A 26,446-nucleotide genomic window follows, 5' to 3' on the forward strand; every position below is an offset into this window, starting at 1 on the left:
AATATACAGACACTAGTAAACCCTTTGTAAATTGTAACCATTGCATGCATTGACCGTGTTTTAGAATGGGTCAATGTAATAAAATTAACCAGTAAAAATCTTGACAAATTGTTCATAATTCATAAAGCAACGTTTCAAGTGAGTTGTGACTGTTGAAAGCCTGTGGCATGAAGGGTCCCCTCTCCAACCTTTGATATGGCAGTATGTGACAATTGCGTGCGGGAGTGGGACTATATAAGGACTATACGTTGTGGAAGGATAGATTGTCATTAGATTATTTAAAATTTTCTACAATTGTTTGGCTAGTAATATACATAAACAAATCTCTTGATGATTATTAATCATGCCTAAGTATAATTCAATTACAAATCGTGTTGTCCGTGATCATTTTGATTCTCCTTTGTTGATTTTCCACGTCTAGTTCTAGCAAGTCTAACACTACAAGAGAGTAAACTAGTCCTTCCAATAAATTGACCTAATACAAATTGGATATCAGTAGGTCATAAACACATGCAATTGGTTGGGAACTTTTTTTTTTTTTTTTTTTGATTAATCTGGAGGGATTTCCACCCCCAGAGGCCAACCCCTCAGCGCGAGGCAGACCATTTGGTATTATGGGGAATTAGATACCCCAATTGTCTGGCCAGCGGTTCGAACCCGGATGCGTATCGAGGCCGAAGCTCTCTCAACAGCACCAGGCCAATCCCGCTGGTTAATTGGTTGGGAACGAGAATAAAATAATAGCAAGGAAAATAAGACACAAGTCCACGTTAATACAACTATAAGTAACATGTTTTCAGATCTACATTTATATGAATTAACTTTCCCTTAAATACACTAATCATTTTATTTTCTTCACACACTACTGTGAACAAAAATATTAGTTTTTTCCTTTTTTTTTTTTTTTGCTTTTTCATTTTTTTTATTCTCTCAACTTAAAAAGGAAACCTTTCCTCAAAATAAATCAAGCTTTAAATCTCTCATTTTACTACCCAAAAACAGAGAACGAAACCTTTCCAATGAGATGAGAACGCATTTGCTAAAACTGATACTTTTAGTATCTCTATCAACTACATTCTTGATCGGAATCTCCATCGTGGTGATCTTCATCCTCTGCAGAAGAAGAAGAACAACAACAGAGTCCAATGACCTCCAACACGACGTCGAATCTCCTTACGAGAAACAAGACTTCTCCGGGTCAGAAACAGAGGAGGAGGAGGAGGAGCTTGTCATCTTCGAAGGAGGAGAAGATCTCACCATCTGCGACATCCTCGAAGCTCCCGGAGAAGTCATCGGCAAATCAAGCTACGGAACACTATACCAAGCGAGTTTGAAGCGAAGTGGGAAAGTCAGAGTTCTTAGGTTCCTTCGACCTTTATGTGCAGTGAGATCGGATCCAGAGGAGTTTGATGGCGTCATCGAGTCGCTTGGATTTGTCAGACATGATAACTTGGTTCCTTTGTTAGGTTTCTACGTTGGAAACAGAGGAGAGAAGCTTATGATTCATCCCTTCTTCGCCTCCGGGAATCTCTCCGAGTTCATTAGATGTAAGTCTCTCTGTTCTTCTCAAAACGCAAAAAGATTAAAGACGCAAACTTTTAGTTTTTTTTTTCTCGAAGAAAAGTAAATAACTTTTTTAGTATCTGTGTTCTCTCTTCTCGTTGGTTCTTGATTTCTGTGTATTGCTTTTGTTTCCTGAGTTCTCGGTTTCCCGGGAAAATGGTAAAACAGTTATCAATGCATTTAAGAAAAAGTTACCGTTATCAATATCTTCTACTCCGTCCATTTGTATAAATGTTTTGAGAAAAAAATTGTTTCATACAAAATAGTTTTGTTAGATTTTTTATGCATAGTTCATCATTTTTTTTTGTTAAATTGAAAAAAATTCTAATTAAAGTTATTTTATCTCAATTATTTCTATACATAAATCAAAATTTATTCGTTGATCAAACAGAAAAAATCAAAATTTATTATTATGCATTAATTATTTCTTAATATGAGAAAGTTTAAAAATTTATAATTGTGAAACCGAGTGAGTATTACTTGCATCAATTCATTTGGTAACTGTAATGATCCTAAAACTAAACGAAATGGTCTGATCTTTATTGATCCTAAAACTACAATTATTGATCTATCTTTTGTCGGTAACTACTTTTTTTTAGTCACGTCCCACTTTCTTATGCTACGCCATGAAAGACAAAAACTTTATAGATCTCGTTTTAAAAAACATCGAAATCAGCAAAAGCATTGTCATTAGTTTTCTATTAGTATTATTAACCATGTGCTTAAAAAATTGCATAGTTTTGGCAGGTGGAGAACTTGAATCACACAAATGGAGCAACATCTTGAGCATCACCACTGGAATAGCCAAAGCTCTTGACCATCTCCACACAGGAATGCAGAAACCTATCGTTCACGGGAACCTCAAGTCCAAAAACGTTCTCTTGGACCAGAGTTTTAGGCCAAGAGTCTCTGATTTCGGCTTGCATTTGCTCTTGAATCTTGCGGCTGGGCAAGAGATACTAGAGGCTTCAGCTGGAGAAGGGTATAAAGCGCCTGAGTTGATTAAGATGAAGGAAGTGAGCAAGGAGAGCGATGTTTACAGTTTCGGTGTGATCATGCTTGAGTTGGTTTCGAGTAAACTGCCAACGAACAAGAGTTCAACTACTAGTTCTGTTCTTGACCATGAGAAATTATTGGATTTGTGCCGTTCTGAGATTCTTGGCAGATGTGGTGAGGAAGATGTGACCAAAGAGTATGTTCTTGAATACATTGAGCTGGCGATGTCTTGTTGCTCTCCATCGCCTTCTATTAGACCGAGCTTCAAGCAAGTGTTGAGGAAACTTGAAGAGATCAAGAAATGATGCCTAGTAGCAAACTGACTAATCTGCGGTACAAACAAGCCAAGAGAAAGTTTTGAATCTTTCAATCATTCAGATACTTTCACCATCGATAACAGCGTAGAGCAGATGATTCAGGGGAGAAAGAGCCTTCTTGAACAAAATTTCACCAGGGGATGATACAATACATATCACATGTTCTAGACTGTTGATACTTACACAGAAGAAATTTTGCTTAGGCAGGACTTCCAGAATAGTGGAAGATATTTTCAGATGCCAACAAGGGACTCAAGGAACTTCACAAGGCCTTCAGTAAACCCAAGAACATCATCAAATGGCTTGAAAGTAACACACAGTTTCTTGAATGTAACGTCCTTAAAGTTGTTTCTCATAGCATTGTGTGCAGTATATGCAGCAAGATTATTATTCAATGCTTTTTACTCTTTATTTTCTCCATCAAATCATTCAAAACTCTGTATATATCATCCTTCTGGGGATGGTGTTGATCCCCAGAGCAAAACTTGTGGATTTGACCTCCAATGGTAATCCAGCTCAGTCCAGGTTCTTTTCTCATGGCTTGAGAGTTCATCACATTCCTTACACTCAACTCAGCTTCAACATTCCCAGCTTCTCTGTACGCGTTTGACAAGAGAACAAGCGCAGCTGAATCTTCCGGGTTATAACAAACAACCTTTCGAGCCGCAATCTTAGCCAACTGAATGTCCCCATGGACCCTACACGCTCCAAGCAACGTCGACCAGACTTTCACATCAGGCTCTATAGGCATCTTCGTTATAAACTCCCATGCTTCGGATAGACGTCCCACACGCCCCAGGATATCAACCACGCAAGCATAATGTTCAATCTCCGGGACGAGCCCGTATTTATCCTCCATCAAGTGAAAACACCTCAGGCCTTCGTCCACTAGTCCTCCGTGGCTGCAAGCAAAGAGAAGACATAGGAACGTAACAGAGTTTGGTTTGGGAAAAACTAGCTCCTCCATCTTTCGAAAGAGTCTTAGCGCATCTTTAGCCATGCCGTGTTGGGCGTATCCAGATATCATGGCGGTCCACGAGACGACATCAGGGTCTTTCAGAGATTCAAAGACCTTGATTGCGTCTCTCACGCTACCGCACTTCGCATACATGTCGATGAGAGCACTCTCGACGCATTTGTCTGTAGCAAAGCCAGTTTTGAGCGTCAAGCTGTGTACTTGCTGCCCGTATTCAAGAAAACAGAGGCTAGCACATGATGCAAGCACAGATGAAAACGTAATCTGGTTCGGTTGAAACCCCGTTTCTCTCATCTGGGAGAAAACGCTTAGTGCTTCCTCCTCCCATTCAGAAGACTGAGAGTAGGCTGTCACAAGCGTTGTCCATGAGATCTGGTTCGCTTCCTCTCTAGTAACGTCGAAAAGCTTCCTCATCGCTCCAAGCTCACCACATTTGGCGTATGCATCCATCAAGGCGTTGAAAAGACTCATCACACCAGTCGTTTCTCCCCCACCTTTCACGATCATTCCATGAACCTGCTTTACATATTCTAAAGACTTCATGTCAGCAATTGAATTCAACGCACTGCAATACGTGTATACATCTCGCTTGACATCGTTCCGACACATTCTAAGGAACAGCAACACCGCTTCTTCTCCCTCCCTAGAACTTGTATAACCAGATAACAAAGCGTTCCACGGTAAATTCACTCCTCCGCATCCAGAGAAACTCGACTCGAAAACCGACCTCGCTTCGGTTAAGCATCCACATTTCGCAAACATATCAATCAAAGCTGTTCCCACGTGGATGTTTGGCTGCACACCCATCTCTAACGCAACACGAGTAATGTATCTACCTTTCTCAGCATCTCCCAGCTTCCCAATAGCTTTGGATACGCTTATAAAACAAGGCACGTTCGGTCTAATCCCTTCCTCCAGCATCCTCGAGAAACTAACGTACGCTTCCGAGTAAAAACCGTTCGACACAAACCCTGATATCATCGCATTCCATGAAACCTCGTTACGACTCTCCATGGAGCTAAACACCTTACGGGAATCCCCAACCCTCCCCAGCTTAGCGTACACGCTAAGCAAAGACGTGTTAACAAACGTGAGAGACGAGAACCCGCGGATCACAACCTGAGCGTGAACCATTTCACAGAGAGTAACGCCGTCCAGGCAACAAGTACACGCCTGCGCTGCAGCGGAAAGAGCGTATTCATCGGGGGAAACACCACAGCAGAGCATCTCGACGAAGTAGCCAAACCCGTCGCGGTGAAACCCGTTCTCTGTAGCTCCGACTATTAACACGGTCCACGAGAAAACACTCTTGTGGGGAATTTCGTCGAACACCTGGCGTGCAGAGCCGAAGTCTGAGGTTTTTGAATACGCGATGACCATTTGATTCAACAGTAACGTCAAGGACTTCGACGTAAAGTGAGATTTGGTGACGATCCCGTGAATCGATTTCGTTTTTTGAAGAGAGTTTTTATCTGCAGCATCTCGTAAAAGCTCTGTCAGTGATGTGACTGGGTAAGATGATGAGATTGAGATTTCTTGAGGCTTTAGCTTAATCTGTGATGAGGTTCCTGTCTGGAACACGAGATCTCGTCATGAATGAAAAAAAGGAAGCTACTTTAAAGATAAGAAGTACAGAGAAAGAGAGAGTTCTTACAGATGATGGGGTTTCTGGTAGTTTAATGGTCAGAGGAAACGATATCCCGACAGAGGAGCTCATCTCAGATGTTCTGTCAGTAACAGAGGATTCCGGCAAGGAGTCAGAGATTTTACACGTTCAACAAACTAAAAAGGTTATAAAACGGCAAGCAGTGCTATCATATTTAATAAGGACGGCAGGGTTTTCTTTGTTTTGTATGTCTTCTGAGTTTTATAATCATTGCCAGAACTGTTTATCCATTTCCCGCATATATCAGAAAGCTCTTGAATTTGTGTAACGAGTAACGACAACAATATAATTTACTAGTTTTTCTATTAAAGATCTGTTTTTTTTTACTAGTTTTCTCCACTAAAATCAATTCTACACGGAGATTCGATTCTAAGCTGTTTCAGTCCCACGATCTCGGATTTGTTCTCTCCGTACGTACGAATGGAAGCTTCGATTTCGTTAATTGGGTCAACTACAAAGCCTAACCTTTCATCACTTATTATCCCTTCTTCTTCCATCGTCCTCCATCCTCGTCTCCCTCTTCCTGCTTTGAGGCTGAAGAAAGTCTCAGTCTTTCCTCGAATCTCCCACCGTAACCGCCTCATCAGAGCTCAGTGCTCAGATGGGTTGAGACCAGAGGAAGACGATGGGTTTGTGCTAGAAGACGTCCCTCACTTGACAACCTTCCTCCCTGATTTGCCGGTAATCTTACTTTCCTGTTTCTGTCTCGTTAGTGCATAGAAGAAGCTTATGGTATGTCTGTAATGAGTTTTTACATTTAAAGGTAATAACTTTTTCTCTTGGGTATATAAGATTTTGCTTAATTTGTTTTTGATGTCACAGTCGTACCCAAATCCATTGAAGGAAAGCCAAGCATACGCCATTGTTAAGTAAGTTAAACTTCTTTCTACATGGCATTAGTAAGTAAACTAGTATTGTCTTGTAATGTAATGTAATGTAATGTTTATGGCTGTTTCTGTAGGCGAACCTTTGTCAGTTCCGAAGATGTGGTTGCACAAAACGTAAGCTTTGATGTTTTTATCCCCTAAGCTTCTTCTTTAATTTTGCTTGCTCAAGTTTCTTCTTCATCTTTCAGATTGTAGTCCAGAAGGGAAGTAAGCGAGGAGTACACTTTAGGCGAGCAGGGCCTCGAGAAAGAGTATGTTTTTTTGAACTTTTCGTAAAAAAATATAAAACCTGTTTTAAGTTTTTTTTTTTTTTTTTCGCAGGTGTACTTCAGATCAGATGAAGTAAAAGCTTGCATAGTGACGTGTGGGGGCTTGTGCCCTGGGATTAATACGGTTATACGGGAGATTGTATGTGGATTGAACAATATGTATGGAGTCAGTAATATTCTCGGCATTCAGGGAGGATATAAAGGCTTTTATTCTAAAAACACTATGACCTTGACGCCTAAAGTGGTTAATGATATTCATAAACGTGGTGGCACTTTTCTTCAAACCTCGAGAGGAGGACATGATACAGCCAAGATTGTTGATAACATTCAAGATAGAGGAATAAATCAGGTAGTTAACATAAACTAATAACCATTTTTTTTTCTTCTATTTAGGCTAGTCTTTGGACTAAGCCATAGCTTTCAGGTGTATATTATTGGAGGTGATGGGACTCAAAAGGGTGCAGAGAAGATTTACCAGGTGATTTGATTTCATCATCACTTGTTAGTAGTTGTTGTGTATATGTAACATTAAGTAATTAAATTGTGAAGGAAGTGGAGAGGCGTGGGCTTCAGGTGGCGGTTTCTGGCATCCCCAAGACAATTGATAATGATATTGCTGTAAGAAGTCTTTCATCTTTGAGGACTATTTTGATCTCGTATGGAGTTTCTTATACATCTATCTTCTTCTTCATCCAATGTTTTAGGTGATTGACAAATCCTTTGGGTTTGACACTGCTGTTGAGGAAGCTCAGAGAGCTATCAATGCTGCACATGTAGAAGTGGAGAGCGTGGAGAATGGAGTTGGTATTGTTAAACTCATGGGCAGATACAGCGGTGAATATTCTTGTGGTCTCTACTTTTTTTTTTTTTTTTTTTTTTTTTTTTTTTTTTGTGAATCTGAAGGTTAAAAAATTTTTTTGGTACAAATTTTCTGCAGGTTTTATTGCAATGATTGCAACTTTAGCGAACCGTGATGTGGTAACAATAAACACTCTTTTTGATTGTTAAAAATTGTCACAATTAAAGTTTCTTCTATATAGTGGCGTTAGTAACAATGGAATGTGGGCAGGATTGTTGCCTGATTCCAGAGTCTCCATTCTACCTTGAAGGAAAAGGTGGGCTGTTTGAGTTTGTAGAACAACGACTCAAAGAGAATAGCCACATGGTTATTGTGATAGCCGAAGGAGCTGGGCAGGACTATGTTGCTCAAAGCATGCGTGCTTCTGAAACTAAAGATGCGTCAGGAAATAGACTCTTGCTTGATGTTGGTCTGTGGTTGACTCAACAGATTAAGGTTAGAAAATGGTTTCTAAGTTGTTTGTTGTTGTTTTTTTTTTTTCAGAAACATTCGAGATGAGTTTTTGTGAACACAACGTTGCAGGATCATTTCACAAATGTTCGGAAAATGACTATAAACATGAAGTACATAGGTATATATATATCTTCAGATTCATTGTCTCTGTCTTGTTAATGATCTTATTCATTGAACACATTTTACTTTTTGTTATTGCAGATCCGACGTATATGATAAGAGCAATTCCGAGTAACGCGTCAGATAATGTCTATTGCACTCTTCTTGCTCAAAGTGCACTTCATGGAGCAATGGCTGGGTACTCAGGTTTCACCGTTGGACCAGTTAACAGCAGACATGCTTACATCCCTATTTCTGTAAGCTTTACACAATTTTTACTTAATCATTGAGGAGTCATATATAATAATTCAATGACTTTTTGAGTGACAATGTTGTACTTGTGCAGCGAGTGACAGAAGTGACCAATACGGTGAAGTTAACGGATAGGATGTGGGCTAGACTTCTTGCATCAACAAATCAACCGAGTTTCTTGACTGGTGCAGGAGCGTTGCAGAATGTGATCGACATGGAAACTCAAGATAAGATTGATAACATGAAGATCTCTTCTATCTAGCTAGAAACAGGCCACCTTATATATATCATCAACTGTTGCTAGACCATATGCATAGAAGATATATCTCTTTGTCGACAACCATGGAGTATTTCATTGGTTACAAGAACTCTTTGGTTATAGCTTATTCGCAATAATAGTACTCAATTTAGATGTAAACACACGGATCTTTTGTCTCTCTCTATCTATCTATCTCTCTGCTAGTTTAATACTGCAACTTGTGCATCTCTCCTCCATCTTTTAGCTGTTGCGTGTGGTCCTTCAAATTCCTTGTCAGATTTGCAAATGAATGCTGACTTGTACCCAACCATGAGACAACACTAGGGTACATTTTTTTTATAATTCTGGTCCCTCTTGCACAACTTGGATATCTACTCAATTCTTTGATTCATACTCTCTGGGCATCACTACCAATTAATACCTCACACTGATCCTACAGCTCTTTAAACCATGAAAGAACACACAAGTTCCATTGTCACATAGTACATACTTTGCAAAACACATTAACTACACTAATCCAACATCTTCTTGGCTCTATACATAATACTTCACATGCTTATATATATTTACCTATACTAATTAAACATAAAGCATCATTAGTCCCATTAGTTTGATGATGAATTGCTCGTAGCTATTCCTTGAGGCTCCGGTACATCGCATCTTCTCCTCTTCCGGCAAGAATTGACCGGAGCATCATACTTTCCTGCGTCCAAAGGAAAGTTGAGCACAGCTTTTCTTCCCCTGAGCTTAAAAGCTTCATGGTCATAAGCTCTTGCAGCATCAATATCACTCTCAAAAGTGCCTAGCCAAATCCTTGATCCTTTCTTAGCCGGATCTCGAATCTCTGCTGCGAATTTGCCCCATGGCCTCCTTCTCACGCCTCTGTAATGCCTTGTCTCTTCAGCTCTCTTTGATCTTTTCCGGTTTGAGACAGTTTCAACCTCAGGTGATGTTGTAGTTGTTGTTGTTGTTGATGATGATGATTCTGCTTCCGTTTGGAGAAACTCTTGGACATACGAATCTGGATCAAGAACAGGTGAACTAGGCTCCAGTTTAGGAACTTGGTTTAAGGGTTCTAGAGACCAGAGTCCTGAGAAAAAAGCAGCGTCATCAAAGACAAAATCTTCCATGAAACCATCAGGGATCATCAAGTCTTCAAAGAGATGCTTCTCCAAATCAGAGCTTTTCTCAATAGTTGCCATATTTTATTTTCTTATGCTGGCAGACAAGACAGAAGAAGAAAAGTCTTGCAAGTGATGTTTTGAAGGAAAGTTCTGATCTATCTTCTGTGTTTATAAAGACAGAAAAAAATCAAAAAATCAAAAAATCATAAACATGTGTTTGACAAACTTGGTGTGAGGTGTCACATGTCTCTCTATCTGTCTCTCTGGTTTACTGTGTGAGCCCCTAGTCTTATCCATTAACCATTTATGGAGACAAGTTAAAAGATCTTTTGCCAAGTTGATCAAATTGCTTTTCTTGTAGGGTTGTCTTTGCTAGCTACTTGCTAGTATATATGATTTGAAGCAACTTGATGTTTTCTTCTTTCCACTTAACTTTGTAGGGCTCCACATATATAAACCAAACTCTACCTTCTTGCTCAGTTGCTTGACAAATTATACTCCAAACCTAGTAATAATATTATTTTTTCTTGCGAATATAAAAAATTAACTCTCTTAATTTTTATTATAATATGTAAGATAATGTTGATTACATCCTTTTGAGGATGCTTTGTAGATAATCTTAGACGGCACTATCCATTGATTAGTGTAGTTCTACTATTGAAATATTGAAATATTGAAATTCTTAACTTTGATAAACTAATTCTTGTGTTTTAAACATTATTTTAGTTATTTTTCTTGTTTATGTTTTATACTCTATTGACTATTTAGCAGATGGGGAGTAATATATGGCTTAAAACTTATGACCAAGTATATTTTTATACAATCAATGAATTTATAAGAACATGAACAAATACAAAGTATCATTTAAATTTTCAACATCCATAATTTTCCTATTAAAAATTAATAAATAAAATGATTGGTACTAAACTACTAATTTGATATTTGTACACTAGTGCTTATACGTATACATTACAAAAATAAATAAATTTTGAGTGACGTAAGTGAAAACGTCATCAAGCGTTGACAAGTCCGAGGTTCAAGTAACGGAGATAACGGAGAAGTTGGGAGACGTCGGAGATAACGGAGGAACACTGAAAATCCCGTCTCCTGCTCCCACATCCCAAAACCCCATCCAACTTGACGGCGTTAAAGGTACTGCTTCAACCTCAGCCTCCGTTGTCTCCGTGGTATCACTCTCTTCTTCCTCAACTTTAACCCTAACAGCTACCGCCTTCTCATCCTCCTCCACGGCCGGAGAACTCTTAACCCTCTTACGTTTCCCATTAACCCCTTCCTCAAGAAAACTTTCTGACGTAGCCCTAACATCTAGAGGGAAATTCAAGATTGCTTTTCGTCCACGCAACTGAAACGCCGCTTGGTCGTAAGCTCTTGCAGCTTCCACGGCCCTGTCGTAAGTGCCTAGCCATATCCTAGAGCCTTTCTTGTTCGGATCCCTAATCTCTGCCGCATATTTTCCCCATGGCCTCCTCCTAACTCCCCTGTAGTGTCTCTCCTCTTCCCCTTCCTCTTCTTCTGTCTTCTTCACCGTACCAGAGACTGTTCTTGAAACGGATAGGTTCGGTAAGGGTGGTTTACGTCGGTTAAGAGTAGAGTTTGGTTTATGGTTCTGGTTGTTGATGGTTGTTGAGCTTGTCTCTAATTGATAGTCGTGAACTTGGCTGGTAAAGAGAGATGGGCCAGTTTCATGAAGAGTGAAACTGGAAGGTTCGGTTTCTGTGAAAGCAAAATCTGTGAGAAGGTGTTGGCTTATGAATTCGATGGCTAAAGATTCTTGTTTAGTTGCCATCTTCAGTACTCCTTAATAACTTACTTGAACCTCTTGATCTTTGTGTATGTGTGGAATTGAAGTGTGAAGTGACGGGGAATATGGTAATATATAGTGGTGGGAGCTTCAGAAAGTAAGAGAGGGTTCGAGGGAGTTTCGTGGATCGGACCGAGAACGATCATACTACCTTGTGTTTGTTTGGAATTGTAGTGGACCTCTGACTTGTTTCTTTATCTATTAAATTTCGTCGTTTTATTCTTTTCTGTTTTTCCTTCTTGTCTTTTTCCCTCAACATGGACTTTTTGTCATTTAATAGTACTAATCAAGTTATCATGATGACTTCTTTTAGACTTTTAAATATACAGAGTTTCAGCTTTTTGGTTTATTCGCAGGAGTTTTGAGATTTTAGGTGAAGTTTTCATATGGATATTTATAACATATAACTGTAAGAAGTTTGATGTATTCTGATTTGGTCTGGGGAAAGTCACACGGTGCAGCGGAAATACTAATGGTCGTGTTTCCCTGACCTTGTGCGAACCTACGAGGAAAATACTTCGACGATGGCAAGATATCAAAGTTGCGATAACTAAATGAGACACACAATTTTTACGTGGAAAACTTCCTCGATGTAAGAAGGAAAAACCACGGGACCGTAGTCCACTCAAAAATCCACTATATAAATGGTATGAGTACAACCACGTCCTCCCTGTTCAACAGCCTGAACAGAACAGAGAGTCTAGCTACAAAGAGCTATCTCCAACACAAACAACAACAACAAGAGAACAACACAAAGCTTCAACACCGGCAGCAACCAAACGACCTCAGCTCACAAAGATTCCGGCTTCCAGAAACTAATCCAACCGTACAAATCCAAGATAAACAAGTCGACAATACCTCTGCCAAATTTCAGCTCAATAAGAGAAGATCTAACCGTTGGATTTACCAAACACCCAAGACTGCTCTGCTGAAGAACTATGGCGACCAGCTTCAAGAAAACCCAGACAACAGAAGGTCCAACCGTTGAAATCCAAATCCCTTCGGTGAACCTCTAACCTACTGACCGAAGAAGCTTCCCACAAAATATCAGCCCGATCAGGATCCGTTTGACCCTCCAAATCCAGTCTTGAAATCACCTTACGAGTTTTCTCCTTCTCTCTCTTTTTTTTCTCCTTTCTCTCTCTTTTGTTTCTTTTTGTCAAAACTCTATTATTGTGTCAAGTGCCAAAGGGGAAAATTAATTATTTCTTAAGTTTACCCCAATTGGTCCTCTCCATCTAGGAGGGACCCAACATCAGTGACTGAAAAATCATCCGTTTGATCCTGCTTTGGTTCTGTATTTGCTTCTACCCGATCCATATTTATGTTATTATTTATAACATAATTTAATATCTTTAAAATAAATAGAACAGAGCAAGATCAAAGCTTGAAAGGAAAGAACATATCAAGAATATAAATTGCCATGTTAAAAAAAAATTGCAAAAATAAAAGGAGAAGAATTGCATGCCGGAGTCTTTCAATGGTATAATTACTACAAATATCATTGTAGTTTTTGTGTTATTGGTTTATATATTTTGATTGATTTAGAAATCTATGTAGTATTTATAAATCCAAGTAAAATATGCAGATTTTAAAAAATTTTGGATTAGTATTTACAAATCCAAAAGTTTTCTCTCGGATTTGAGTCTTTGTATTTTTAACAAAAAAATCCAAAAAAATCCATTATAAAATCAAATTTATTAGTAAATCCGTACGGTTGAATAACACTTGATTTGATATAGAATTTATGAATCATTTAATCAATAACACATGATTTTAATACATATTTGAAAATCATAGAACCAATAACAATAGATTTAGTTCGGATTTTTAAATCCTTTAAAATACAACAACCAATAATCTCACACTAAAGAGGTGTTATTGGTTTATATATTTTGATTGATTTAGAAATCCATATAGTATTTATAAATCCAAGTAAAATATGCAAATCCGGAGGTTTTTTCTCGGATTTGAGTCTTTGTATTTTTAACTAAAAAATCCAAAAAAATCCATTCAAATCCAATATAAAATCAAATATATTAGTAAATCCGTGCGATTGAATAACACTTGATTTGATATAGAATTTATGAATCATTAAACCAATAACACATGATTTTAATACAGATTTGAAAATCATAAAACCAATAACACTAGATTTAGTTCGGATTTTCAAATCTATTAAAATACAACAACCAATAACCCCTACTAAAGCATTTCCAATGTAAAACTTTATTTTTCTTCTAAAATGGAGTAGAATGGATGATGGAGTAAAAATGCTTCAATCCAACTCTACATCTCACTTCATTATAGAGTGATGAACAAACAAAATATAGATTATTCTTATCATTAGTAATTGACTATATTTCTTTTACTTTGTTTAAGGTTCATGGGCGGCAACTATAAATTTACAAATGTTATGTATTTATCTTTTTAAATAATTATCTTAAAAATAAGTTGTTCCTAAAAACATCTTTTTAAAATTTTACTGATACTTTTTAGATAAAAAGTAACTTTTTTAATAAGTGTGTTTTACCTAAAATATCATATATTTAGGAACAGAGTGAGAATTAATTTAATCAGTAAAAATAATTTATTATTTAATTAATTACATATCTCAAGCAATATTAAATTTTATTTAAAATACTAAGAAATTTATTTATTTCACAACAAAAATGTTTTCTTAAACATCAAATAAATTAAAATAAAAAGAGTATCAACATATTGAATTGAATGTTGAATTTGTTGCAGCAAAATCTGAAAACTAAAATACCATGTTTTTGGTGTTTCACCACATATGGTTGCAGCAAAATCTGGAAACTTAAATACTAAAGGAATGCTTTCTCAAAAGAAAAGTTACCATTGGAATATCAACATATTGAATGTTGAATTTGTTTCATCCGAGAAATGAATGGTTGAATTTTCTGACCATTATGACTAAGGCGCGACCACTTGTCAAAGCCAACGGCCACGGCTAAAATATTAATTATTTCGTCGGCTCCACGAAGGTGTCTCCACTTCAACTTGCCAAGATTAACATTTTATTTATTAGTAATCACTAAAAAGATCTGAGTTGAAATAATATTTTTACTGTTTCATAAAAAATGTCATTTTAACACATTTCATACAGATTAATAAAAATATATACTGATCTATCTTTATTTATTATATAATTATTAAATAAAATGATTTAACCAAACAATTATTGGTCATTTAAAAGAATAAGAAAAAGATTTAATGTAAAAAATTACATTAGAAATGTAGAATGATATTTTTTTTTGAAACAAAATAAAAAAAGCTAAAATGAATTTTTTTTATCAAACGTAAGAAGTATCAAATAGTATTATCTTGACATTTTTTTGGTTACAAAAATGTCATTTTACAAATTTCCGGTATAATTCATATTTAATTTAGATTTGATATTAATTATAAAATATGTTGATAGTTAATAAAAACGTAAATACATTTCAATTTTTTAAAAAATTATATGGAAACTGTTTAGATGACACACTTTTGAGAAACTAAAACAATGTCAAATAGTACCAAATGTTTTAAATTTGGCAGATTCAATATGAATTTTTAGGACCAAAATATTAGGATTGAATGTAGTCGAAGAAGAGAGGCCAATTGATGCATATGTTGCATGACTACTCACATAAATAACTATAACAACCCATCTAAGTTTAAAATATACTCCATCCGTTTCATAAAGAATATCACTTTGATATTTTTTACACAGATTAAGAAAATAATTGAAATACATTAAAGTTTTTATAAATTACACATATTCAACCAATAATATTTGAGATAAATGAAATTATTTATAAAATCAATGCATTTATAATTAATTTTAAGCCGAAAGTTGCATTAAAATTCTAAAATGACACTTTTTTGTAACAAGAAAAAATGATAAAGTGACACTTAATATGAAACAGAGGGGTAATTAATTTAACAAAGATAATCACTTAGATTAATATTCTGCTTAATTTAGTTTTAAACGGAAGAGAAAAAACGAATTGACGTGTCGTAGAAGAACTTCATTCGCAAATGTCTCAATTGCATGCATGGAAATATCGTCTTCGGACACTTGTCGTACACGTAGACCTTATACTTTTCTCCTCCAAAGCTGGACCCTAGTTCCTCTTTACTCAGAATCGTATAAAAATTCTATTACTAAATGCATTTCTTTGGCACAAAAGATATACCGCTAGCTATTGTTGCTGGTATATCCGCCGTGCCTCTGATGATTCTCACCGGTTTAGCACTTGCCGGTACGGCCGTGGTGTTAATGGTTATGACCCCGGTTTTTTTAGTTCTTAGCCCGATTCTCGTAACGGCGGTTATCACTTCGAGTTTCTTGGTGACGGGGTTCTTAGCTTCTGGTAGGCTTGGAGCATCAGCGATCGCCCTCTTCGTCTGGCTCTACAAGGAATTAATTAAGTAATCAAAAATTTAATCGTGAAAATATTAACTAAATAGCTCTTCTTAATTAAACAACTTGAAACATTTTGCGGGTTTGAGTTCTATACGTATGTTCAATATAAATAGGGATTTATATATACGCGCATTTATACGTCTGTTTCGTGTATAAATTCATTGATTCATGACATGTTTGGTTAGGCTGGTACATTACGTACAGACAACGTATAACAAACATATGTATTGATATGGCATCATATAAATTCTTTTTTTAAGCATCATATAAATTGTTGTACGTAGATTTTGATTTCTAAATATTTAAATAGATAATTAATAAAATAGGTAGAAGTAAACTATTTTTTTCTTAGAAACAACAACATTCATTATATTTTCGTTTGTTATAGCCTCCGCTTTGTTGTAGTAACATTGTAACAACTAACAAATAATGGTTTACAAACAAATAATGGTTTTAGTTACCCCATAGGATTTGCTTTGTTTAACATTAATATGATTCGGTAGAACGTATGCCGCCCATGATATGCAGTCAGCCTTATGTGACCCCGTTCGTAAGTAGATTACCATATATTTGAAGTTTGTAAAACTTGTGTGGATGTGTGAGATGCTTATAGGAAAGAAGAGTACTCTAGATCTATTATGCATGCGCGAGTTCGACCTAACGAGGATAATATTGCGAAGCTCTCGAGAGGAGATAAACCTCCGGATGAAGAAAGACCGCCGGAAATAAATAAGACGGCCGAGGAAATTAATTCGACCGAAAGAGACAAGGCCGAGGAATACAAGCCGTCAGAGATACACAAATTGTCGCAGAGAGATCATAATCCAGCGGAGGAAGATAAATCACTGGGAGTCAAGCATGCGGAAGAAGGGCCATTAATCTCCGAGATATCAAAGGTACTATAACAATGATGTTTATTTATTTTTCTTTCACATTTACGCGTAACATCAATTCAGTGCTCCTTTCATTTGGTGTATAAATTAATCGTACGTAGATTTTACTGATGGGGCAAAATTCAATTGGCTCCAAGCGAAGCGGTCCAGGTATTTTGAAAAGATCTCATCAACTTGGATTTGCCATGGATCCTGGTAAGGTACAATCTATTTTTATGAAAGAATACCAAAAAGTTCCTCGTGTAGGAGCTTTTGCATATAAATATTTTACATCGCGCGACAAGAAATACATAAACCATTTTCATATATGACATTGACATCTATCCAAAACAACTATATGCAGCATCTTAACGAGTAATAACATTATAATATCCACAATGACGCTAAATCATCATATGAGAAATACAACTTGTTCTATATACCAACATTACTTGCTTGTTTGGGTATTTATATCAACTATATGAATGCATCTACTTTCGGTGCTAGGAAATTTTTTTTTTTTATTAAGTTGCTAGGAATTCTAAGTTAACATGTACACACCATATTAAACACTCATTTTATATCATATTTAGAAAACAGTATATCAACTCTATATGCTGCTTAGACTGCACTATCATTACGACCGCATAAATTTAACATCAAAAAGGAAAACACAACCAAAATAACCTTTACAAATTTGGGGAAAAGATCTGTCGTTCGTCAGCTCCATAAGGAACCACCAATATCTTCTTATACGTAATTATTCTTTCATGAGAACAAATTTTAAAGACAAAGAAAACATTTTATGATGTGGGGGTGCTCAACCCCTAAACCTTTTTCTCCCCTTAAGTAACCTACCAATGTCAATGGATTGCGCTTTCTATAGACTCCAAACACGGTGCAACCTATGTTTAATTTTCTTGCAAATCTATAATATAAATTAATTTCTTAGAAGGAAAAAGTTCAAAGGACAAGAGTTTGATGGTTCATGAGGAGCTACCGACGGATCCATAAGTATCTCATGGTCGTCAAGAATGATCAATCTTTTTTTTCTCAAGAACTGGAAACTCAAAGATCAAATGCTTAGTTTATGTTAAAGAACTTCAGTGAGATTTTAGAAAACCATGAATGAACGGTCCTCACGCGAGAGAAATCTTTCCTTCTTTCTTGCTACAGTTTGAGTGTGAGAAAAAGAGCTCCTGCGGCGCTTTGGCGACGATAATAAGCGACGCGTGTTTGTATTTAAAAATTAAAAAAAAACAGCAGAAAGCGATGCTGCTTCTTATTTAGGGCTCCAAATTTGCAATATTTTTTGTATTGAAAAATAAACAACCATAAAATTCGGATGTTGTTTGGAAATAATCTTCCCAAATAAGCAAACACTAGTGCTTCGTCCCGTGCGCCCGCACGGGTGTCATTTTCTGTGAATGATTTATTTATGATACTTTTATTTAAAAGATGTCTAATCCGGATATCGGTTCGATTTCGGTTCTTTTTTTTGGTTTTCGGTATTTCGGTTTATAAAGAATTTAAACCATATTAAAATCATGCGTACTTTAGTTTGGTTCGGCTCATATACCATCAATTTTTTGTTTATTCGATTTTATACCAAAAACCATAAATATATTTATCTTTTATAATATTTTTTTTTTGTAAATTTTGCTTTATATGGTTTGATATCAATTTTAATATAACATGAAGATATTTTGATTTCTAAATAGACTATTTTTTATTTTATTTTTACTATTTAAATTATAAGTAAACATAATAAGTTAATAATAGTAGTAGTTTTTTAGAATAAAAATAAAAATACTAATCCATAATACTATTAAATAACTAAATATTAGTACATATATTTGTCAACAAAAAGGTAAAAATTATGTTTTTTTTTTAATTTGATAAAAAAAACCTTTAACTTAATATAAAATATTAAATTACTAAAATCAACATTTTATGTGTGAAATCATATCAATAAAATAAATTATGTTATTAGTTATTTTATATAATTTACATATGATAATACTACTATAATTAATTGATCAATTTATATATCAAACCATATCTATTTACTGTGATTTCTAAAAAATACATTTGATATATTCGGTATTACCAAATCCATATTTTATGTACGTCGGTTTGGTTTAATTGGTTCAGTTTTACCGGATTGGACACCTTATGTATACACATAAACATTCTTACTGTTTATATGTTCTAATTTATTGTTTAGATTATTCAGTTTCTTTAGTTGTTTGTTTATATGAATGTATTTGTACTTTGTAAAAAAAGGAATATAAATTTAAAATAATTTATACGAACGTATATATATATATATATATATATATGTATATATATGTATATATATGTATCATCCATTTGGACACAACTCTTTCAAATATTCTCAACGACTCAGCCTTGTACAGCAGCTTCTTCATCAGCGTAGTTATTTACCCAAGTTAAGGTGAATGATAAACCTGTCATGGTCAAAAGCCAGGGAGTAATATTAAAAATTGGTGCTTTTCTGGTGGCTGATGATCTAAAATGTATGTTTTACTTGAGAACTTTGGCGCATAAACTATGTGCCAAAAGAAAGTACGTATCACTTGATGGATGGGAGGCAACAATGCAGATTCGTTTGTCTTTATTATTTGTTGACAATTTCACTCCGGTCAAGTGCTCGCCAAGAGCTTGAAATGGACAACTAGCAGAGTTACTTGATCCACAGTCAGTTGTTTTACAGCATTGTGGTTGAGAAACCAAGAGCGTTTCCTTGAAAGAAAAGCAAGAAAATAGTATTAGTAAGCAAAATTTTGATGACTCACTTAAAGAAGATGCTGCAGCTTAAGTCGGTTGATTTGTGACGTACGCTAATATGAGGTGATACCACATCCGTTTCCATGATATCCTCTGTCTGCCTTCTACGTTTCATCATGCTTCTCATAGGTGATACCGTGTCCATTTCAACCATATCCTCAGTCTGCCTGCTACGCTTCCTCATGCTTCACGTTGTAACTTGAGGAGATTCAGGAGTCTTTCGTGTTCTTCCACTTTGATTTTTGTTGTAGTGAGGAACTCCCACTGATATCAGCTCTTTTATTTTCTCAACTTGCTCGGAAAGTGTCTTGTCTGTAAATTTTTTTATGCCCAGTTAGTAAAAGGACAAAGCATTTGATATCAAAGAAAAGCTCGATTCATTAAAAAAAAATTCAACTTTCTTACTCTTTCGTCCTTCTTCCACAAGACACTTTTGAGACTCCAAACGCTCCTCGTCCCTGATATATCTGTGGACCAAAACAGCCATGGTTTTACATTTCACAAGAATCCAGAAGGAAGTCCAAGGGGAGAGAAGATTAACACAGTAATACTACATGCCTGATTTCAGCTATCTCATTCCTCAATCTCTCCATGTTCTCCTTCAAATTCTGGTTTTCACTTCTCAAATGTTGTGTCTGAGGCTATAAAAGAAAAAGAGAGAAGGACATGCAAAGAACATACTTTCAAAACACTGGAGTTCAGCAGGCAATTAACAACATAAAAAATAAAGAAACTGAATTGTTATATAATTCCAAATGTTTACAAGGAAGCTTAGGGATTCGGAGTGGTATTGATGCTATATTGTCAAACAAATTAGTAATCAAACCTAACGACATAGAAGCAAGTAATGAGAGAGTGAAAGTTGAAGTATGGATGAAAAAGGAAGAGACTTTCTCAGATGGTACCTGAAACAAAGGTAATGAACTCGTCTTCTTGTTTCCTATTAACCTCGTCCAATTCCGAAAACTTGAAAATTTCTGGAGACACAAATCGAAACGAAAGTTTTGAAAGTTTTCTAAAATCGAAATCCCTAGAAATTAAAATCAGAAATCAAACCTTGAAACTTGGCGCAGAGAGTTTCCATCTCCTACTGAAGAATCAAGAATAACAATTCGGAGATACAACGAAGAACACGAAGCAAAATCAAGAAGAAAAAATAGATGGTAATGCTATGGTATAGTAATGCTACAAAACGACGGTGAATAAGCCCAGTGGCATTCTATCGTAATTGTTTGGGAAAAGTCAGGGCTAAGTACTATTTGTACTTCCCTTTTAATAGATTAGATGATTATATCTCTTCCATTTTAATTGGTCAAAATTTCCAAATATTAATTTTGACCTCAAAGTGTCTAGGCTGTAGAAGCTCCCTTAGTCCAGTGGTTTGACTAAACGTTCATTAATGTTTCTACACCAGGAGAGATCTGGGGTTCAAACCCCAGAAAACGCAAATTATGCAGATTATGGAGAAAAAAGTTACAAGAGGTCTATGCAGTCAGACGTGCATTCTCATATGATGGTAGATTTTTTTTTAAACTTAAAAGGGTTAAACCCGGATCTATTAAAGACACATACCTAACCCCCCAGGTGGAGGTACATCCCACGGATAGACCGTCTCCTAGGCATTCAAAGAGCCGAAAGCAATAGCTCAAATGATGGTAGAATTATCGGCTGTAGAATCGTATATGTAATATTTCTCATCGTTGTAATAGCATAATTAATCAGACGTTAAAAAAAACGTCTAGACTGGAACATACATGAATCTACATTTAATCTCTACTCAAATATCTATACTATTAAAGCAGGATCCTATTGTTATAATTACCTTAGGGGCATGTTTCCTTCACTAACATTGCATGTTTCATTAAGGGCAATTAAGTAATATTAATAACAAATCTATATTGGGTCATTATTTTTGGATCCAGCCCAAATCAAATCTCTCTTGGGCCATTTGGGCCTATTAAAAAATCAGATTCAATTCTCACCTTTTTTTTTCCTTTGGACCATTGAGTCCAAGTTCAAATAATTTTTTTTCATCTATTCTTAATTATTATTTTTTTCTTTTCTTAATATAATTTAAGCATTCATAAAAATAATTGAATTTTTTTATTGAAAAGTATAAATCTTTATTAAAAGAATATAATTTTTTAATTAAAATATTAACCCCATAATAAAATTAATTTATCAGAGTTATACCAACTTAATTCATTAAAAAAATAAAGTTTAATTTTTTTAACATAAATAGTCATTTAAAATGAAATACGATAAATAAAAATAAATTTTTTAAGTCTTTTATAAAATAAAACACAAATATATGAAAATGTGACATTTACTAAATATTTGTCAATTGAAAAAAAAAACAAAAATAAACCCGCGCTTTGAAAGCGCGGGTCAAAATCTAGTATCTTTCTTAAAGATGCAAATATATCATAGTTATATTCGCTGGTGAAAATATATGTTAATGTTAATGAATATTTAGTTCATGTACAAAAACTATGTTGATTTCATGATCATGTGTTTATGTTTTAAAACATGATTTCTCTTAAAAAACACTAGAATAAGAGAATCCAATTAAACTAAACTGAAATACAAATCAAACCGAATACAAACCGAACTGAAATCGATCCAAATCAAACTAATTATAGTTTACTTCAGTTAGAAAAACTATAGAACCAAATTAACCAAACCGAACCCAAATCAACCCGATAAAATAACCGAAGTGTCCACCCAAATAAGGACTTTGCCTTAATTTTTCTAGCATGCATTTTACATATATATATCTTTTAAAGAAGAGTTGTAATTAAGTAATAGATTATGATAAAAGTAAATTTCAACTGCATTCAGACTAGGATTGATATTGATAAAAATCTGGGTATCTTAGCTAGGAATATCTCAGCTATATAACCGGAATTTATATCCCCTACGTACATTCTTTAGCTGGAAAACAATCCAACGGTTAAAATCTCCAGTAAAGCCTAACTTAAAACATCTACACCGTTAGTTATGATCTTAGGCTGATACTGCTGGATTTTTTTCTTATAATAACTAGTAACTATGGTCAAAACTTCCAAATAAAAGAAGATAAATAAGGAAGCGCATTATCTCTTAAGGAAAAAAGAAAATGGTAAAACACCTAATACATTCTCAAAAACAGCTCAGCATATTCGGATAAATATATATATATAAGACCTATAACTACACGCAGAGATTAAAGATATAAATACAATTCGTGACATCGTGAGAGATTCTAGTTGGCGTGACGTCGTAGAGAGATGGTGACGACGGGGAAGACATGTTCACATTGTGGCCACAATGGTCATAACGCACCGACATGTCTTAACGGAGTCAATAAAGGAAGCGTTAAACTGTTCGGCGTTAACATATCGTCTGACCCGATTAGGTCGCCTGAGGTGACGGAGTTAAGGAAGAGTGTCAGTTTGGGTAATCTTGATGCGCTTCTCGCTAACGATAACAGTAACGGTAACGGTGATCCAATCGCCGCCGTCGAAGATAACGGTTATCATTCCGATGGTCAGATTCATTCTAAGACGGGGAGATCCGCTCATGAGAAGAAAAAGGGTAAATTTTCTTATTCTTTTGAAAATAATTAAAAGGAAAATGACTTGTTTTACAAGTTAAAGATTAAACTTTCTAGGGAAGCCATGGACCGAAGAAGAACATCGGATCTTCTTGGTTGGATTGAAGGAACTCGGAAAAGGAGATTGGAGAGGAATCGCAAAAAACTTCGTGACGACAAGAACACCGACACAAGTCGCGAGTCATGCTCAGAAATATTTTCTTAGGTTAAATGCTAACGACAAGAAAAGAAGACGTGCTAGTCTCTTTGACATCTCTCTCGAAGATCAGAACTCTCAAGTGATGACGACAGACGCATCAACATCATTATCGAAGAATCCATCTCGACAATCAATAACCGGATCTCAAGAACCGGTACAAGTTCAAACCCAAGCTGAGATATCAAACCGGTTTCAGAATCTATCAATGGAGCACATGCCAATCTACCCAACCGTGCAACCTTACTACAACTTTCCATCTGTTATGATCCATCCAATGTACTACTATCCCAATCCTGAACATGTTAGGTATGTTCACCCTTCCGGTATACCTGTACCAAGGCCTTTACCGATTGGTATGCCTCATCAGGCAAATGATGCTTCACGTATAGCAAAGAAAGATGGTATGGAACTTGATATCGGTCTGCGTCCACCTCCTCCTCCTCCTCCACAAGCTACCGCAGAAACAGACTTGGCGGGTCATGGCGTCATTCATGTGAAGTGAAATGACATTTTATTTTTGATATCTATTATAGATACAGGTGTGTTAATTGTTTTCTTAGTTATGAGTTCCACATGAATATATACCTCTATATATATTCAGAAGTTTTGTCAATCGGATTCATGTACAAGTTTCTAAGAAAATATACTTGGATTTAAATTTAGCTGCCCCTTCATTAACCAGAAAACAAACATTCATAGTTTTAGCAAAACTTATAGATTAAATAAAAATAATCAAAACAAATCTTTTGTTTAAACTAGTAGAAACCTTTGATCAGTTTCCTTGAAGCTCGTCTGTTCCGATCAACATGGTGTGGTTTGTCTGAATCACCACCGAGTTCTAAGGTGGCTCCCAAGAAACCAGTCTGAGTTCCATCGCTGTCGTTGTCAATGTCCCCTTCGATTGTCAATCCTTCAATCCTAGCCGCAATAGATTCCTCTCTCATCCCAACATCCACATCTACAAAATTCGTCTCTGTTAATATTACTCGGTTATGATATACAAGATTAAGTTTCAATTTTTTTCTTTTAAAAAAAGTGTGGAAGGTTTTATATCTTACCATAAACATGTTAAGCATGATTTACAAAAGCATTTTCTTTGAATAAATTTAACATTATATTCAAAAAAATTACGCGGTTATGATTAACAAATATTGCATGTAGATAAGATAAATTTTCAAAAATACTCACGTATAACTATAAAGTGGCCATGTTCGGATTGGATTCACATAGGTTTTGGACCTAAATGAGCGTATATATATACCTGGATTTGAGAAGAGCCAAAGGACGAGAGCGCATGCAAGAAGAACAAAAGGAATGATGTGAATAGCGTTTTCTGCGAACTTGGCACGTGACTTCTCCTTCTTGATCATCTCCTCTGGTGGATTATTGTATGAAGGTAGTTCGTCATCGTCGAGGGAACCGATCATGGAGCCCATCCACAGTCCTTTAGGTGGTGCGGACGAGTAGTCTTCTGTCCCACGGTTCCAACTCGCGGATCTGTACATATTGCTTTTATTTAGTTTATTACAATAGAAAGTGCTTTTTGTAGGATGCTGATGGTTTTTGTAAACGAGCTTGATCAGTTTCTCTATTACATTTTTAGTAATTCGTTGATTGCGAATATAGAGCCTATGGTTTTGGTACATTTGGATCAAAATCAGGACTTTGTCAATTATCTCACTCGTTTCTTCTTCCCAGGGTGACGAAAGTAATTTCTTGAGGTTTATTTTGCAATAATAACAATCTTAGTCTATACTGTTAAAATACTAAATGTAAAAATGAGATAATTATTAATCAATGTTCTAAAAAATTTATATAGACGGCCGTCTAAACATTACAAACGATAAACCCTTTAAATCCAAGAGGACCAAGACGATTTCTTTCTAAACTGAATCATTGTAATAATACTATAATAAATAATATAAATTTATTATTATAAATTATAATAATGAATATACTATAGTATAAAATGTTGTGAAAATAAATAATATAAATTTTCTTATTTTCAATAATGATTTAATATAATATATATTTTTATTAATTTATAAATGTTTAAACTGTAAAACTAATAATTCAAATATTTTAGGCGCTAAACATTAAACTGACCGTCTATCTTTAGCCGAAGTGTGTAATGGGTTCTTAATGGGCTTCTCCACTAGCTCGGGACCATTTGTTACTATCGTTAATCGAAATCTTGAATACAAAACGAACGCAAAAGTTTGCACCTACTTTGTATCTCTTATATACTAAAGTGCAAATCGTCTGGCCAATCAGATTTTGCCACGTAATTTATATTTACTAAATTATGAAAAATCAATTCAACAAAATAATGATTTGGAAAAAAGAAAAAAAAAGAACTATAGCAATCGTTTTTTTTTTCTGAACTGTAACCGACTCACGATCTTCCTCCTTCCTCCACAAACTATTTTTCCCTATTCCTATATATTTCGAGAATTTGATAGACTAATGTCAGAGAAACTCTCAACTGATCGAATGATAATTAGGAAAAGGTTACACTCCTTCAATCTCAGTGCGTAATTCTATTCTCTTCTGAGCGTTTTCCCATCTTTGGACACCAAGTTCAGAAACTGACTCAAGTTAGGATGTCGTAGCTGCTTCTGTTGAAGAAGCAGTGAAGCACGAGTGTAAATGTTTCATTAAGTGGTCTTTTCAGCGGGATTTTCAAGAGTTCTGATAATGGAGACTCGACGAGGCAACAATAAGCAGCAATCAACGCCTCTGTTAATCTCTTGAGCGACAGAGATTTCGTCTTTTTTTTTTATTCAGGTTTGCATGGAAGGACTGATGCGTTAAAGCAACGAGTTCAACAAGGAGAATCTATGGATTCACTTCTACCTATAATTTCTTCAATCCTTAGTTTGACACTAAATTGTTTTGTTTTTAACTATTTCATTTCTAATTTCAGGAAGTGTTTGTTGTTGTGAGAGAAGCTTACAAGAGGGTTCTTGGACTCCGACCTTTCAAAGTGCAATTC

At 35.5% G+C, this 26,446-nt stretch overlaps 8 protein-coding genes across 14 annotated transcripts; 4 read left to right on the forward strand and 4 right to left on the reverse strand.

Annotated features, from left to right (window-relative positions):
- The first annotated feature begins 824 nt into the window (after positions 1-824).
- Positions 825-3,413, forward strand: LOC106410062 (putative kinase-like protein TMKL1). 2 transcript variants are annotated; one of them, XM_013850564.3, is made up of 2 exons: positions 825-1,547; positions 2,302-3,413. In XM_013850564.3, the coding sequence occupies exons 1-2, from the start codon at positions 1,025-1,027 to the stop codon at positions 2,862-2,864; spliced, it is 1,086 nt and encodes a 361-aa protein (XP_013706018.1). In that variant the 5' UTR covers positions 825-1,024; the 3' UTR covers positions 2,865-3,413. The 2 variants fall into 2 exon arrangements, with proteins under 2 accessions (XP_013706018.1, XP_013706019.1); XM_013850565.3 differs by having other exon boundaries at positions 2,311-3,413.
- Positions 2,191-5,717, reverse strand: LOC106410061 (pentatricopeptide repeat-containing protein At3g53360, mitochondrial-like). Of its 2 annotated transcripts, none has more exons than XM_013850563.3 (2): positions 5,507-5,717; positions 2,191-5,424 (listed from the first exon to the last, which is right to left on the reverse strand). In XM_013850563.3, exons 1-2 carry the CDS (start codon positions 5,567-5,569, stop codon positions 3,268-3,270), a joined length of 2,220 nt encoding a protein of 739 aa, XP_013706017.1. In that variant the 5' UTR covers positions 5,570-5,717; the 3' UTR covers positions 2,191-3,267. The 2 variants fall into 2 exon arrangements, with proteins under 2 accessions (XP_013706017.1, XP_022554800.1); XM_022699079.2 differs by having other exon boundaries at positions 2,191-5,420; positions 5,507-5,620.
- A 12-nt stretch (positions 5,718-5,729) lies between these two features.
- Positions 5,730-8,813, forward strand: LOC106400744 (ATP-dependent 6-phosphofructokinase 4, chloroplastic). Of its 2 annotated transcripts, none has more exons than XM_022707063.2 (13): positions 5,730-6,199; positions 6,341-6,387; positions 6,480-6,519; positions 6,594-6,656; positions 6,727-7,023; positions 7,099-7,152; positions 7,224-7,292; positions 7,379-7,523; positions 7,612-7,652; positions 7,744-7,968; positions 8,056-8,104; positions 8,188-8,342; positions 8,432-8,813. In XM_022707063.2, exons 1-13 carry the CDS (start codon positions 5,939-5,941, stop codon positions 8,597-8,599), a joined length of 1,614 nt encoding a protein of 537 aa, XP_022562784.1. In that variant the 5' UTR covers positions 5,730-5,938; the 3' UTR covers positions 8,600-8,813. The 2 variants fall into 2 exon arrangements, with proteins under 2 accessions (XP_022562784.1, XP_022562785.1); XM_022707064.2 differs by having other exon boundaries at positions 5,733-6,199; positions 7,379-7,508.
- A 234-nt stretch (positions 8,814-9,047) lies between these two features.
- On the reverse strand, positions 9,048-9,890 carry LOC106400746 (ethylene-responsive transcription factor ERF107). Its single transcript, XM_013841124.3, has one exon. The coding sequence runs from the start codon at positions 9,796-9,798 to the stop codon at positions 9,202-9,204; it is 597 nt and encodes a 198-aa protein (XP_013696578.3). The 5' UTR covers positions 9,799-9,890; the 3' UTR covers positions 9,048-9,201.
- Positions 9,891-10,559: 669 nt separating this feature from the next.
- Positions 10,560-11,725, reverse strand: LOC106397199 (ethylene-responsive transcription factor ERF104-like). The gene has a single exon (XM_013837776.3). The coding sequence runs from the start codon at positions 11,525-11,527 to the stop codon at positions 10,757-10,759; it is 771 nt and encodes a 256-aa protein (XP_013693230.2). The 5' UTR covers positions 11,528-11,725; the 3' UTR covers positions 10,560-10,756.
- Positions 11,726-15,495: 3,770 nt separating this feature from the next.
- On the forward strand, positions 15,496-18,205 carry LOC106398658 (oleosin 5). 3 transcript variants are annotated; one of them, XM_022705887.2, is made up of 4 exons: positions 15,496-15,979; positions 16,588-16,870; positions 16,969-17,062; positions 17,799-18,205. In XM_022705887.2, exons 1-4 carry the CDS (start codon positions 15,717-15,719, stop codon positions 17,858-17,860), a joined length of 702 nt encoding a protein of 233 aa, XP_022561608.2. In that variant the 5' UTR covers positions 15,496-15,716; the 3' UTR covers positions 17,861-18,205. The 3 variants fall into 3 exon arrangements, with proteins under 3 accessions (XP_022561608.2, XP_022561609.2, XP_013694634.3); XM_022705888.2 differs by having other exon boundaries at positions 15,497-15,979; positions 16,969-17,067; XM_013839180.3 differs by lacking the exon at positions 17,799-18,205 and having other exon boundaries at positions 15,502-15,979; positions 16,969-17,448.
- A 3,794-nt stretch (positions 18,206-21,999) lies between these two features.
- LOC106400049 (probable transcription factor At5g61620) lies at positions 22,000-24,116 on the forward strand. Of its 2 annotated transcripts, XM_013840467.3 has the most exons (3): positions 22,000-22,778; positions 22,860-23,233; positions 23,310-24,116. In XM_013840467.3, the coding sequence occupies exons 2-3, from the start codon at positions 22,927-22,929 to the stop codon at positions 23,951-23,953; spliced, it is 951 nt and encodes a 316-aa protein (XP_013695921.1). In that variant the 5' UTR covers positions 22,000-22,778; positions 22,860-22,926; the 3' UTR covers positions 23,954-24,116. The 2 variants fall into 2 exon arrangements, with proteins under 2 accessions (XP_013695921.1, XP_048619833.1); XM_048763876.1 differs by having other exon boundaries at positions 22,000-23,233.
- On the reverse strand, positions 24,054-24,998 carry LOC106400560. The gene is made up of 2 exons (XM_013840909.3): positions 24,713-24,998; positions 24,054-24,409 (listed from the first exon to the last, which is right to left on the reverse strand). Exons 1-2 carry the CDS (start codon positions 24,954-24,956, stop codon positions 24,207-24,209), a joined length of 447 nt encoding a protein of 148 aa, XP_013696363.1. The 5' UTR covers positions 24,957-24,998; the 3' UTR covers positions 24,054-24,206.
- Between the last annotated feature and the right edge of the window lie 1,448 nt (positions 24,999-26,446).

The sequence above is a fragment of the Brassica napus genome, chromosome C7 (assembly GCF_020379485.1).
Source record: "Brassica napus cultivar Da-Ae chromosome C7, Da-Ae, whole genome shotgun sequence".
Lineage (NCBI taxonomy): Eukaryota > Viridiplantae > Streptophyta > Magnoliopsida > Brassicales > Brassicaceae > Brassica > Brassica napus.

Excerpts from the sequence above, each read along its gene's own strand:
- LOC106410062 (XM_013850564.3), top strand. The coding sequence starts at position 1,025 with ATGAGAACGCATTTGCTAAAACTGATACTTTTAGTATCTCTATCAACT. Across the intron at positions 1,548-2,301 it reads TCTCTCCGAGTTCATTAGAT|TTTTGGCAGGTGGAGAACTT; the intron begins GTAAGTCTCTCT and ends AAAATTGCATAG.
- LOC106410061 (XM_013850563.3), bottom strand. The coding sequence starts at position 5,569 with ATGAGCTCCTCTGTCGGGATATCGTTTCCTCTGACCATTAAACTACCA. Across the intron at positions 5,425-5,506 it reads TACCAGAAACCCCATCATCT|ACAGGAACCTCATCACAGAT; the intron begins GTAAGAACTCTC and ends CTCGTGTTCCAG.
- LOC106400744 (XM_022707063.2), top strand. The coding sequence starts at position 5,939 with ATGGAAGCTTCGATTTCGTTAATTGGGTCAACTACAAAGCCTAACCTT. Across the intron at positions 6,388-6,479 it reads CAAGCATACGCCATTGTTAA|GCGAACCTTTGTCAGTTCCG; the intron begins GTAAGTTAAACT and ends CTGTTTCTGTAG. Across the intron at positions 8,105-8,187 it reads TATAAACATGAAGTACATAG|ATCCGACGTATATGATAAGA; the intron begins GTATATATATAT and ends TTGTTATTGCAG.
- LOC106400746 (XM_013841124.3), bottom strand. The coding sequence starts at position 9,798 with ATGGCAACTATTGAGAAAAGCTCTGATTTGGAGAAGCATCTCTTTGAA.
- LOC106397199 (XM_013837776.3), bottom strand. The coding sequence starts at position 11,527 with ATGGCAACTAAACAAGAATCTTTAGCCATCGAATTCATAAGCCAACAC.
- LOC106398658 (XM_013839180.3), top strand. The coding sequence starts at position 15,717 with ATGCATTTCTTTGGCACAAAAGATATACCGCTAGCTATTGTTGCTGGT. Across the intron at positions 15,980-16,587 it reads CTCTACAAGGAATTAATTAA|GAAAGAAGAGTACTCTAGAT; the intron begins GTAATCAAAAAT and ends AGATGCTTATAG. Across the intron at positions 16,871-16,968 it reads TAATCTCCGAGATATCAAAG|ATTTTACTGATGGGGCAAAA; the intron begins GTACTATAACAA and ends AATCGTACGTAG.
- LOC106400049 (XM_048763876.1), top strand. The coding sequence starts at position 22,927 with ATGGTGACGACGGGGAAGACATGTTCACATTGTGGCCACAATGGTCAT. Across the intron at positions 23,234-23,309 it reads CGCTCATGAGAAGAAAAAGG|GGAAGCCATGGACCGAAGAA; the intron begins GTAAATTTTCTT and ends TAAACTTTCTAG.
- LOC106400560 (XM_013840909.3), bottom strand. The coding sequence starts at position 24,956 with ATGTACAGATCCGCGAGTTGGAACCGTGGGACAGAAGACTACTCGTCC. Across the intron at positions 24,410-24,712 it reads TTGGCTCTTCTCAAATCCAG|ATGTGGATGTTGGGATGAGA; the intron begins GTATATATATAC and ends CGAATTTTGTAG.